This window comes from Drosophila miranda, chromosome 2 (assembly GCF_003369915.1).
Source record: "Drosophila miranda strain MSH22 chromosome 2, D.miranda_PacBio2.1, whole genome shotgun sequence".
Taxonomy (NCBI): Eukaryota; Metazoa; Arthropoda; class Insecta; order Diptera; family Drosophilidae; genus Drosophila; species Drosophila miranda.
The window spans coordinates 7,497,456-7,511,949 of NC_046675.1; the positions used below are offsets into that span (position 1 = coordinate 7,497,456).

General features: G+C 46.6%; 1 protein-coding gene across 3 annotated transcripts in view; it reads left to right on the plus strand.

The window, feature by feature from the left end:
• The window catches only part of LOC108154955 (homeobox protein homothorax), a 117,221-nt gene extending 103,664 nt beyond the window's left edge, over nt 1-13,557 (plus strand). For 2 of the 3 annotated variants that reach the window (XM_017285460.2, XM_033389178.1), the window contains exons 11-14: nt 2,457-2,605; nt 9,216-9,292; nt 11,934-11,992; nt 12,197-13,557. In XM_017285460.2, the coding sequence (XP_017140949.1) occupies nt 2,457-2,605; nt 9,216-9,292; nt 11,934-11,992; nt 12,197-12,357 (446 nt within the window). In that variant the 3' untranslated portion in view covers nt 12,358-13,557. The remainder of the gene's footprint in view (nt 1-2,456; nt 2,606-9,215; nt 9,293-11,933; nt 11,993-12,196) is intronic. The other variant, XM_017285461.2, reaches the window with a different exon arrangement.
• The last annotated feature ends 937 nt before the right edge of the window (nt 13,558-14,494 follow it).

The window sequence follows — 14,494 nt, forward strand, 5'->3', positions numbered from 1 at the left end:
AGATGCGGCTCTTGCCAAAGATTAATTGTGTTTGGGTCTGGAAATGGAAATGGGAGCACACACCAAACCGAAATCCAACACACACACACACACAGAAATTACTTCGAGAAGAGACGAAAGACGAGAGGCGGTGGATCGAGAGTCGTCGGCGTAAAGTGCAATCCACTTGAAGGAATTTACATATCACCAGCAGATACCAGTCCCAACCCATGCCCATGCCCATGCCCATCTTCAGTCGTCTCGTAGCAGCCCCAACTCCATCTCCATCTGCAACTCCATCTCCTGACCATGTTGCAGGCAAATGCATTAATCAATTTCATGTTTTCTTAAGCGCGCGCCCGTCGCGATTTGAGTGCCACAGTCCGTGGCCTCCTCTGGCCCCAGCCTCCGGAGTCTCGCGTCTCCGCTTTCCGTACGAGTGGAATAATCAATTTCGAGGATCATAAACAACTTTTAATGAAGTTGTTAAGTGCCAGCAGCTAGCAGCTAGCAGCTAGCAGCATTTGCTCAATGCGTTGTTGGCCCGGCTAAAGTGCAGCTCAGAGAGCGAAAGAGCGAGGGTTCGATAAGCCCAAGAAGAGCGGGCGCACTCTCCTCGTAATGGACTCCTCCGCACACTCAGGGCTCAGGGCTCTGGGCTGTCTATGGGCCTCCGATTTGGCCAGATTCGGTTGGTCATTCAGCTCCCATCTCATTGGGGCGACGCATTTCCATAATTGCTAAATTATGCAACCCAGAGAGCGTCGCGGAGCGGAGCGGAGCGGGCGAGGCGCTAGAAAGGGTCCAACAAGTGATTGTTTTGGGAACTTCTTTTGTTCATTTTTTTTTGGAAGTTTCTGGTAAATTAATTTTACAACTTTTTAATGCAATGCGCCTTTTTTCTGCTTCTCTTTGGGCTCCTCTCGGAGGGTTTTTCCGGTGTGGGGTCCCCTGATTTGGTTAGTGGCTCTGTTGGGGTCAAAATATGAGTGGGAGCCAGAGGAGGGTATCCACTGTTCTGCTCTTTCTCATGCGCGTATGATGTTCTTCTGGTTTATGTTTTTTTTCGTATTTGGTATGCCCACCACCATCAGCTTTTGTTTTATGGTATGTTTAGAAAATCAAGCACACCTCTCTGTCTCGAACGAATGAGCGAACGTCTCCATCGGCGACTAAATTAATCAAAACCAACTTCCGGTTTACGCAAAATGGCGTGAAGTCTGCCACCATGTCCGTCTGTGTCCGTGTCTGTGTCAGTCCGATTGCGTATGTATGTGTGTGTTTGGCTACTGTGCATATACGATTTTCCCTCCGAGTGTGAAAATTAATGAATGAGTTAACTGAAAAATTAATGAAAACCAGCCAGAGTGAAGGTGGAGCGAAAGCAAATGCCAAAGGTGTTGTGCAAAAGATAAAGAATGGAAAATTTATGAACCACTCAAGGAACACAGACCTGAACCGAACCAAACCGAACCGATCTGAGGAGGAGGTGGTAGTGGTGGTGGTGGTGGTAGGCCTCATGGCTACTGCCAAGTTAGACATTCATAGGCGACGCAGCGCACCATGTTTGGTGTTGGGAAATATTTGTTTTGGCCCGAAATCGGATGATCACGATGATGGTGATGGTGATGATGATGGGGTGGAATGCAGAGCAAGGGTATGCCGAGGAGCGTGAAATTATGCAATGCTCTGATAGGGGTGGGAGCGGAGTGGAGTGGAGTCTCTGGTTTATTTTGTTTGCATTTGCGCAGCGATTTGGGCTTCCTGTTTGAGGGGCTACCATTTGAGTTACTTAAGTGTAACTAAAACTTTAGGTAAACACACAAATAACATACTTAATATTAAACAAAAATATACAAAATCCAAAGAGATCTAGTGCTGATGATGATGATGAGAGGGAAAACAAAGCACGAAAGCGGAAACGCTCTGTCTGTGTGGATGTGGGTGTGGGTGTGAGAAGGGAAAGGGATTTGGCCATGGCAAACAAAAGCCAAAAGATAAAAGCCTGGAAAATTTAAATTAACCAAAAATTATGCACGAACATTACCAAAAGAGGCAGAGACAGAGACAGAGCCAAGGCAGCTCCCAACAGCCAACAGTCGACCCCTGACAAATATTAATTTTGTTTCTAAACAAGACCAAGTCGGAGGCAAAAGCAAAGCCAGAGAGCCGGAGAGAGATCCAGTCCGGTGACCTGCAGTGTCTTGAACGGCAGCCACAAACAATGTCATCCATATGATTATCGTTATGGCTAGTAAAGTAATTTTATGCCTACTTGACAAACAGCCATAAACCAGCAGAGCAAACACCAGAGACACCAGAGACGTCTCCTCCCCCTCCCATGGTTGCATGGATGCTGTGTGGCAGAGTGTGGAGCAGCGACAACATTGACATAGGGATTGAACGCATAGAACAGAACCCAAGCGAGCAGTGTACTCATCTTTCTTCCAACTTATTTTCCTTTTACCTTTTTCCAGGTGATGCCAGCAACGCCAGCATAGGAAGTGGCGAGGGCACCGGCGAGGAGGACGACGACTCGAGCGGCAAAAAGAACCAAAAGAAACGTGGCATTTTCCCAAAAGTAGCAACCAACATATTGAGAGCGTGGCTGTTTCAGCATTTAACGGTGAGTCCAAACTATAGCCATAGCCATAGCCATAGCCCCCCAGATTCCGGCCAATGGGGCGCACACACGTCAGAGATGTTATCGGGATCTCCACGGGAATCTCTGACTGGCTGGGGCCTAGGCCTAGGCCCACCCTCAGCCCCAGTCCCAGCCCCAGCCGCAGCCCCAGCGACTGCCGCATATACTGCCGCTTCAACTGATAAGAGGAGGGAGCACCAGTGCCTACTTTGTAGTTAGTGGGTATTTTTTTCGTGGCGTGGCAGGCTGATAAGATTACCTTACCTCATGGGCTCCCTCCCAATGAATGGCCTGCGTCAATGGGGTGGGCCTGGGAGCTGATGGGTGCTCGCTGCACGGGCGATGATGTAAACGATAGCAGCGAGGCGAGGCGCCATTGGAACCTTGATTATATGGCCATTAGGGTGGCAAATGCAAACAAGATTGTGTGGCACGGGCAACCACTTGGCAAACCTCAACTGCGTGACTCAATCGAAGTCCTTATCCGCAGTCCATTCACTCTAAGACCCAAGCATCCCATTTACGACATCCCAATACGAGAATACCCTTTGAAAGGCAGCTTCTTTGCTCGGTCATCGCGTCCAATTAGATTTCCATTTGGGGCCATCAAAGAGCTTGGCTAAACGGCCTCGGCCTCGGCATCGGCATCGGCATCGGCCTGAATGCGGCAGTAAAAACAAATTGCCAAAACGGAGGCAAAAACTATTCAAACTGCAGTTCAAAGTTGCCTTCAGATCTGGCCAGCGGAAGTCCAGTCCAACGGATGTGTAATACAAATAAACAGATTTGTTATGCGCCACTTTATGTTAAGCAGAAGGATGCCGGAATCCTTTGAGGGGACCAAAAAAAAAGGATGTCCGAATGGCAAAGGTATACGAAGGGTTGATTTGACCGAAAAAAGGCAAAACAATACTATAAGATTTTATGCTCGCCGGTCAAGGAAGTTCAAACTACGTTCTTTTGGCCATTTGGCCATTAGCTGGGGTACTCTTTTTTGCTGTATCTGCGGCTGCGACTGCGACTGCTGGCTGCGTATGTAAAATGATAAAAATCTTAATGGAATTTTGTAAATGTGTGGCCAAAGCTAACGACCAGCAGCAGCAGCAGCGCTGACCAACGCCCAGACCCTGTCCAGACTCTGGGCAGAAGAGGGCGATAAGCAAGCAAATCGGAAATTAAAGTTGAGGCCAGGACCAGGACCAGGACCAATCCAAGTTAGCACAGTTTAAAATGGTGGCACCCAGCCACCCTCTGGGAAAGGAAAACAGCGGAAGCGGCATTAGCCCAACCACCCACACCCACACCCACCCCACCCCACGGCTGACATTGATGAATTGCCGTTTAAATCGGCGCATCACTCATGTTTGCCCGGCGGCAGCGTCTCGACTTTCCACAGCCACAGCCGCAGCCTCAGCCTCGGGCCGAGGCCGGGCGGCAGGAGGCAGGAGGCAGGCGACGGGCGGCGCTTGCATATCCTTGACTGATTCCGTTTGTCCCCGGCTTAATGCCATTAACAGTTTTTCAAACGCATTAGGGAAATTGTTTTCTTTCGTTTTTGTGCCGTTTTTCGACATATCCCATGCGTTCGAAACTTTAATTTCGTATTCAAAGACTTCGATTTGAGATAATGCAATGTTTGGCAGCTTGATTTATCACCATCTTATAGTATTGAATGTTGAATGTAGCTCTGGGGAGGGGGGTGGCATAGGGGAAAGCAGTGCCGTTCAATTGAAATAATTAACAAGTGTATTGCGACGGCGGCCATGACGGATATGTGTCGTCGGCAATGGCGACGATGTCGTTAAGAAACCGAACCCCCCAGTGCCCAGACCCAGTTTCAGGCCCCTAATAAGACCACAACGACGACGACAACGACGACGACGACTCCAATGATGGTGCTAATGAAGTGCATGGCATGGCTGTGTGGCAGTGTGGCAGGGGGGCTGCAACTTGGGGCTGGGTTAGCGGCGGCGACTGGCCAACCAAAAAACAAAAGGCAGCCAGACAGCGGCAGCATTGAGGGTAATGCTTGGTTGCTTATTGCTGATTGTTGTTGTTGTTGCTGTTGTTGCAAGTGTTGTTGCCATAATTATGGCAGGCGCGCAAATATTTTGTTTACATTTGGCGCGCATTGCAGACAGCCAACAACAGCAACTTGCAACCAAGGCAACGGACGGCAGCAACACCAACGGGCAAACACCACACAGAAAAAAAATAAAGAAAGAAAGAAGGAAAAAAAAAGTTTAATTTCGCGTGCTCCGCCTACTCGAACAGCCAGCCACATGTGTCCATGTGCCCATATGCCCCAGGTCCGTTCCCATTCCCGTTTCACATTCTACTGCCCCTGCCCCCGTCCCTGGCCTCTCATGCAATTTTCTTCCGGCCTTCGCTGTTGTCTGGCTCCGTTTTGGGCCTACGTTTTGACGGCAACCGTTGCCGTTGCAACCCCCGAAAAAAAAGACTGCGCAAAGCGCGAAACGTTAAGCCATGGCAAAATGGCCAAAGGAAGCCATAGTGCGAGATATGAGGTGGTTGAAGAGGGAGGTAGGGGGCTAGGTAGGTGCAGCAGCGGTGAAAGAGTTGCATTGTTGTCAGCGAGTCATGTTGCAACGGCGCTTAGTGTGTGGCATGTTTATGGTGCCGGTTCAAGTCGAAGTCGCGATGCGCTACGAGAGAAGGAGAAGAGGAGGAAATGGCAGGGATTCTGATAAGATTTCTACGAATTACATCCATCAATCAGAGTATTTGTGCTCTTGAAAGAAAGATGGCAGAGAAGAGTATGAAAATTATGAATATATTTCCCATCTTCAATGGAAATTATCGCTCCGTTTAGAGTGTTGAAAATCCTGAAAGGAGCCACATGTTATGAACAATCCATCAACCCTTTTCTACCCTGGAGCACTTTCCAATTAAAAATGAGAAATAAAAGCAAAACTATCCAAGTCTTGTATCTCTTGGATGGAAGACCCCCACGTCCACATGAACCTTTGACTGTTCCTTGACCCCTTGTCGGCTCTGGCGGCGGTTCACGACCTGCTGCCAAGCGTAGGGCATCTTCATAACTTAATGCCCCGTTCCTGTGGCTTTTGCAAATTATTATGATTCTTTTCTGCCGCTCTCTCCCTGCCACATGTTGAGGTTGGGGATGTGGACAACATTGCGATTAGTGCTTGGCGGCTCTCCCTCTCTCACCCACCTTATCTGTCCCGCTTCTACCCCGCGCCCCTGGGGCACACAGAGTGCAAGAGTGGAAGAGAAACACTCATTTGGCTTTGTTTAGACATGCAGTGCAACGGAAAAAATCTTCATAATGGCCAACAGGCGGAGGCCGTCGCCTTCTTCGTTGTGGCAATGCAATTTTCACGTTGCGCCGCCAACGCCGTCGTTGCAATTTGCTGTTGTTGTTGTTTTTGTTGTTGTTGCTTGTTTCACAAATGGCGTCGCATTTGGCGTTGTTAATGGCGTCGGCATCGCTGGTCTGGTCTGGTCTCACTGGCTCTGACTCTGTGGCTCTGTGGCTGTACGTGTGTGCATTACCGAGCCGGGGCCAGCCTCGACTTCTTGGGCTTGTTGTGCCATGTGTCACGGCTCTGCAGTCATGTTGACATCATTGGGCCCAGGCCCAGGCCCAGGCCCAATGAAGAGGGGGAGCCTCTGTGTCTCTGCCACAATTCAGTCCCTCTGCCTGCCACTTGTCAGCAGGGGGAAAGCAGTCTCTCTCTCTCCCTCTCCCTCTCTCTCTGTCTCTCTCTGTGCGATGATTGTTTTAAATTCATTTGCCAAGTTTAAATAAACACACAACAAAGTGAAAATATGTTGGAAAAAGTGGAGCGAGTTAAGTTGCCACATAGACACAGAGACAGCAGCAAGGCACAAGGCAGCCAGGCAGCAAGGCAGCAAGACAGCAGAAATCAGAGGCAGAGACGAGGAGAGGGGGGCGGCTAGGGACTGCGACTGGGACTGGGTCTGGGGGCTGGGGCGACATGGCAAAAGCAACTTAAAGGCGTGACAGTAATTAATTATTTTGTCGTATGGTAAATTAATAAACCAAATGGACTTTGTTTCTACTTGACATGTTATGCACTCGCCGGTCTACAGTGTACAGCCCGTGTAGGACCATCTGTGCTTGTGGTTGTATGCTTTGTGTGTGTGTGCGAAATGCATAATTGCTTTCATTAGTCTAATTGGTGCAACAAAGTGCAGCTGAAAGAAAAACGCTTAAAGAGACGACGATTCAGGGGAAAAAGTGCTCTAAGCCCTGGGGATATCCGTAGGCGTGGAATTGAAAGCTTTTGCAAATGAAATGCATACTATTCTGAGGCAGGAAGAGAGGCGGACAAAGTCAATGAACTTGTTAGCAAATACAGCAGTGATAAAAGTACATATATCGTATGTAAATGTGGAATAGTTCTGGAGACAAAGTGTCGTGATTATTAAGCCATCTAAAGACGTGTACTGGCTGCTCTTTCCGCTCAAAACCACAACGATCTCAGCCTGCATTTGGCCCTGTCACTGGCAGCTGTCTTGGCTTTTCTTGTCCGCAATATCAAATCAATAACCAGGCTGCTCCGGCACCTCCCTGGAGCCATCTCTGTAAATAGATGTGCGCCACAAAGTATGCTATAAATTCCGTTTTAATTTACCTGCATGTAATTTATGCCTTCTGACTTCTTAGACATTTTACGGTTATACACCACATATACAAGTATGTGGGTGGAGTGGTGTATAGCCAAATGCACCAGCAGCAGCAACAGCAGGAGGAGGTGGAACATTGCCATTGGCATGTCCATTGTATTTACATGGCTTCTACGTTTATTTGTCAATACGCAAATTTCATATAGTTTTGGTATTTGCTGTTGGCCAGAGTCAGAGTGCGGGCGTGGCAGAGGGAGCGATGGGGTATGGCCTCGACCTGGCCAAGACAGCAAACAAATATTGCTGCCGGGGCAGGACACAAGACAACGCAACGTAACACGAACAAGAGAAGCAGCAGCAGTGGCAGCGCCAGTGGCAGGAGCAACAAGACAACACGTAAAATTTATTAAACACAAACAATAAGGCAAATGCATTTAAGGAGCTACCAAACAGGCCAAGCCTTTGGAGGTGTGGAGGAGTGTGTGGTCAGGGCAGGACTACAACGGCTACTAAATTGCATTACAGACAGGCAGGACATGCAGGCACACAGTGACACACAGATACACACAGACAGACAGTTAGACAGACAGACGAAGACAGGCGACACAGACACAGAGACAGAGATAGAGACACAGAGAGACAAGGATGTGCAGCGTTGCACATTTCGATTGGAATTGCTGGCGACTCTGGCTACGACTCTCCTCTTCACTGGCCATCGAATACATGCCACATGCAATCCTTATGTAACCCCCAATACATGAGACGACAGTTCATATATTTCCGAGGGGGGAGGGGGGAGGGGGAGGCCAGATATAGAACCGTAAATTTCCAAACAATTTCTTAGCTCCGCTCCCAAGCAAATTGCATTGGCAGACAACCCTCTCGGATAGGGCTCTATAGAATCACAATTATCGTCGGAGCACTCCACTCCAGTCGTCAGTGACGAGTGCCAAAAGCTGAAGCGACGCCCACAGCTGCCGGAAACGTTGCGGCAATCAAGGGTTAATACAAAGGACAGAGCCGGAGCCAGAGGCAGGACCTCAGACAAGAGTCGGAGTCGGAGCACGCGCAAAGCGATGCCCCGATTCGAGGGCGAAACAAAGCCAAACCGTTTGACAGCAACTTCCGCCAGAGATCCTTAGAAATTTTGACAGCCAGCCAGGTGCCGGTGCCTGCGTTCAAGAACCCCTCGCCGACACAATCATTAGTACAGTGAAAATGTGTGTTGCGATCGGAATCGTTGAATAGGAATCGTTGAATCAACAGAAAGTGCACAGCCAACAACTAAGCAAATAAAACAAATTGTAATAAGCGCCAGCCCCCGGGACAAACGATTAGATTAGCTGCTCCCTAGCTCCATAGCTCCACAGCTCCACAACAACAGAGAGGGAAGCACTTTCACTCGGGCTCTGTGTTCGGTTTGTTTGCACACTGACGCCACTGTGTCGGCGGGTCGACTGCAAGATTTATGGGGAAGTAGCCCCTGTCATAGACCCAGTCCCAGTCGCAGTCCCAAGCAGTCCTCCCCATGGCCTTTGTTTGCCCATTTGGCGCTAGACAAGCGCACGCACTGCAGTCCGGGCAGCAGCAGCGGCAGCAAATTGAGGACATTTTGAGTGGCACTGCTGATAAGGAGTGCACTCTCGTCTGATAAAAAACAACAGCCGAAAAATACACTCTCTTGTGCAGCATTTCAAGTGCAGAGGCGGTCCCAAGCCCTGGTCCCGGGGTGACAGGTTCCCATTTCGGTTTTATGGTGGCTGTTTGCTGGCAATGATTGATCGATTCTCAGCCGCCCCCCCCCACTCCACCCTGCCTGATAGATAGATTGTAAATTTTGGCCTGTAGCAGTTTGTACCCCTCCCCACAAAACATTCTCCTTAGTGGAGTAAATATTATTTGGATTTAATTATGGATTGTTTATTAAATTGTTTTTCTCTGGGTTTTCCAATTGCAGCATCCCTACCCCTCGGAGGACCAGAAGAAACAATTGGCCCAGGATACAGGCCTAACGATACTGCAAGTGAATAATTGGTAAGTAACAGATACGGCTAAGAGATAAAGAAAAAGATGTAGATCAAGATCGAAATGGTGTTATCTGCTTTATTAAGATCATAATAAACAGAGCCATTACTTACCCGCTTTATGCCTGTGAGGCCCGGGGGCTCTGGGACTCAGAGCACAAACAGGGAATATCTAGACACAGTGGTTGGGGCGACAGCCCACGCCACAGAAATAGAGTTGAGAGTGGCAAAGTCAACCTGCCACAGGCCGGAGAGGTGAAAAGAATGTGGCAAACAAAATTATGGGCCTTGTTACCTTTTACAGCAGCCCCATAAGCAACGGAACAGGAGAAAAACAGACAGGCTGAAAGCCAAATCCTAGGGAGATCCAGAAGTGCATTAGGCTTGAGGCAGAGACAAAGAAAAAGATATAGAGAGGAGGCAACTTCATCAAATTTTACACATTATGCGACATGCTGCAGAACTTGACACTCTGTGCCACAGCCAATGCAGAAGACAAGACAGGGCTGGCTGCCTAAGCTGCCTCGTGCAGTTGCAAATACGAAAGAAGTTCTGCCAGATGGAGATGCAGAGATGCAGAGATGGGTAGAGCGGCAGAGGGGGAGGGGCTGCCACAGAAAGCTGGAGAGCAAGTTAAAAGCGTTTGCTGAATCTTTTATGCAGCTGGCTTTGGCCGGCTCCGATGTGCCCTGGAATGCTTTTAAGCAGGGACAGGCCATAATAAAATCTAGCGAAAAATGTGTGAGAGCTTTATCCACAGAGAGGAGGCAGGATCGGGGATTGAATCGAGCTGGGGTTACGCTGGGATACCAGCGGCAGGCGGGCAGGCAGGCAGGCACTCAGCTCAATTAAATTGAATTTCGCGCTCACTGAAGCACACTGCAAATTAACAAATAGTAGCAAGGACCTGGGCAGGACCCTGTCCCGTCCTGTTCCATCCTGTCCTGCCCGTTTCGCTTAGGCACGCAACACTGCGTAGAGAGATGGCTAAAGGGCCGGCGGATGGCGGCAGGAGGATGGAGGCAGGAGGATGGCCCTGGAAAAAAGGAAAAACCTAAGCAGAAAATAGCAAAATAAAATGTTGACACTTTTGGTTATTTATGGGCTAACGGACGACACCTTTGCAGGGGGGGTTCGGGGAGGGGCCCAAAGAAGGCTGGCAGGACTCTAATCCTCGGGGGAATAGCCAAGGGCCTTCCTTCTGCGTATCTCCCTCTAAATGTGTATTTATTTTGCGCAATTTGAGGCAAGTCCAGCCACATCGGGGAGGGAGAAACACTGCATAAGAAGCAATTCAAATGACCAGGCAGTGGCAGAGGCAAAGGCAGAGTTGGAGATAGATATGAAGATGGAGGAAAAGTCCATTAACACCCAATAAGATGGCAGACGGCCCAAGGAACTTTGGTAATCGAAAAAGTTTCGCTTTTTTCGCTTTTTTCTCAGTGGCCAAGTTTTAAATATTAACGCTTAGTTACTCCGTACAGCTGCAGAAAGAAAAAGTTATAATTATGGCCTAAGTACATAAATAACTCGGCAAATGTACACTTACCGAATGTCCTGCAGAGTCCTACCATCATCATTATTATCCAATATTAACTAGAAGTTAGAGTCTCTATCTGCAACTGTGTCTGTTTCTGTATCGGGTATCTGTATCTCTTCTTCTCGAACTCTGTTGCAATCAACTCCAGCGAGGGCCAGCGGCCAAATCGATTTGCAGCTTACAAGCCCCGCATCGTCTGTTGCTGCTGCATCTTCAAAAAAAAAAAAAAAAAAGAAGAAGAGAAGGCAACGGAACTCAATTCCATTTTGTCGTTTTGATAAACGATTTCAGGGCGTTGCAACAATTTCCGCCCTAAAATGAGCAGAGCTCGAACACAGCAGAAATCAACAGCAAATTGAAAAGTCCAAGTCGAAGATGGAGATGGAGAACGAAGAGGATTTCGTTGAAGAGGAGTCATGGAGTGCATTAACCTCCGTTAACTGTTCAACTGTTTGAGCCGCGTTCTTTTCGGCTAATGCGAGTATTTGTATCTGTATCTGCTGCTGGCCTTGTACTCGCCTTGTATCTGTAACCGATGCGTCTTTTTCCGTGTTTTGTTGCTGTTTGCTGGATGGTTTTTTCTTTTTTTTTTTGTGACTGGTACATCGTCAGAGCCAAGTGACTGTCACTCCGGTGGCGGCTTTTTGCTTTAATCATTTTCCTCCTTTTTTTTCTGTGTCGCCGTTGATCCTTCACGCAGTAGCTGGATCAACTGCTTATTATTTCTTATTGCATTTATTAAACGACAATCATAACCAGAGTCGGCATGGCTCATTGATCTGGCTAGCCCATAGCCGAGAGCCGAGAGCCAGAGCCCGGCCTGGTCGTGGCATGGCAGCAAAAAGTGTGACTCTGGCGGAGATTTGGTTTGGTTTATGGCTAAGTTGGGCACATAAAGCAGCCATCCCGGCAAATCCCAGCCAATTCATGCATAATTCATAGGTCCAGCTCCAGCTTTGGGTCTGGTCTCCAACTCCAACCCCGTCTCCGTCTCCGATTCCAATACCGATTCCGATTCCGACTCTATCTCGTTTTTCGATTTTGGTTTGTGTTTAATTAACGAATAAAGCCACTAAAACGGTCTCGACTTCTCTTCTTGCTCTACTTACAGGTTCATCAATGCGCGGCGAAGAATTGTCCAGCCGATGATCGATCAATCCAATCGTGCAGGTAACTATTGCTCTGAATTACTTGATTTTCGATCGAAAAATATCCATAACTATGAAATGGCGCTGATTTAATTAAGAATTAAGAGAGCTGAGCCACTCAGCTCTCCTTCTTTCGCAATCCTTTCGACCGCAATTTCTAATTATGCGCATTTTTTTTGTCTCTCTTCTCTTTCGCCACAACGATACGACGATCACTGATCCACAGTCTATACACCGCATCCAGGTCCCTCCGGCTACGGGCACGACGCCATGGGCTACATGATGGACAGCCAGGCGCATATGATGCATCGTCCGCCCGGCGATCCCGGCTTCCATCAGGGCTATCCGCACTACCCGCCAGCCGAATACTACGGCCAGCACTTGTAATGCAGCGGCCAGCCGACAGGGGCGGTCGGACAGGCAGCGGTCGGACAGGCGGCTGAGCCAATCGCTGGATTCGAGCAGCTGGCCGACAGCGAACAAGCCAAAATCATAGCTTAAATTTACTACTACCCAGCGGAACGGAGCGCGGATCATCATCAGCAGGAGCAGGAGCAGCAGCAACAGGACACATGGAGAGGACCCCGGAATGGACCTGGATCATTCCGATCCCATCCAAAAACCAAGTGGCAATATCAGTCAAGTTATAGGAAAAGCAACAAAATACAAAAAAGCAAAGAACAAGTGTAGTAAAATCTTAAAAATGATATTCGCTAAGCAGAAAACAGACGCAACACCAGAAGCAACATCAGTAGCAACATCGCAGAAGCAACACCAGAAACCACAATTTTAAAGAAACGAAACTATTTGTGTGTATACCTTAAAAAAACAAAAACAAAAAACATAAATAACGCAGCAGAAAAGCGAAAAAAACGAAGATATTTATGCATAAACAAAATGGAACGCTTAGCTATAAGTTCAATAAAACAAAATGAAAGCCAGAACCCACACAGATACAGATGCAGATACACACAAACCCAAACACAGCCACAACAATTTGAAATGCAAATTTTTTTGGTTCAAAAATGCAGATGAAACATTTTTATTAAAGCATGAATTTAGGCGCAAACTGAAACACAGCACACCAGAAATTAAAGCGATTTTGTTGTTTCATTTGAAATTGAGTAGATTTTAGTTTGAATTTTAGTAAATGCCCCGCCCCGCAACGCCCCGAACAGGCACCAGAACCAGAACCAGCAGCAGACAAAAAGCAGGAGAAATTTTGATCAATTTTTGAATATAAATCATTTGAATGAGCATATAATTTGTGGAATATGAGGAGAGATTGAGATCGAGAGTGGAGAGGAGAATTCTTTGCTAGTTTTTAGTTACTTTTTAGTTATGTAACGAGTCAGTTGTCAGTTATATAGCCCCCCCTTTATGCATATGTATATGTACATACAAAAAACAAACCGATAACTAACTATACATATGAGTAAATATAGATACGATACACCTAGAACCCTATCTATAGGCGATCCTACGTTTAGACGATTAATTTTAAATAAATTGAATTGTTTTCTAATTTTACGCCTTGCAACACTTAAGTAAAAAACGAAATGGAATTTAATTTTTACAAAAAAAAAACAAGAAACAAAAATGAAAGAAACCTTTGATTTGAATGGAATTTGTTTTGAGATCTTTTTTCATTGTGTGTGGATTTTGTAGTATTATTTTCCAACTGAAGCACATGGACCGATTCGAGAAATATATACTATATATATGTATGGATTTAACGACTAAATGGCATAGGCATATACATATGTAGCTCTGAATATATGTATACGTAAATATTAATAATAAATTATGCTTACGTTTACACTGTACTTTTATTTATGTATTCTAATTTGTATGCGTTAATCCTTAGTTAACTATTATTATTATTACATTTACTTAATTAATGATTTAAATTTAACTAATTCAAACAATGAGCGGAACAGCAAACCATTGTAAAAGCGATGATTTATTGATGAAAAAACAAAAATGCATATATGAGAAAATATTGGAAAAAATAACATTTTTATTTGTTTGATTTTGGATTGGTTTTTCATTTTACAGCGGGGCAACGCACTTATGATTTCCTTGCAATACACTGAGGAAAGATTCTCCAAGAGAATGGCATCCTCCCACCCTATGATTTGTTTCTTTTGGTGTAGTGTACACACATGCTAAGGAACTGAATTGAATTTACATTGCTTGTGAATCTGATTAATCTTAAATGGTAACGAATATACGTAAATGCAGAGGGCAACAAATCGAAATTTAAGTAATTTATTTGGAAGCGAAACGAAACGAAACGAACCGATTGAAGGTGTGGAAAAGCGAGTACAAAAGCGACAGATTGTCTGGCCTGCTCGAGCTTCTTTTGCATGGGAACCCATCATTTGTTTAGCACACATCTCTAACTAATCATCACACTCGAAACAATCACTCAAATGTATACGAACTTCTCTAAGAATCACCCGACCCCAAGAATGAAGAATCTTTATGCGAATTTTTTGCACCCTATCACGTGAAGCGATAA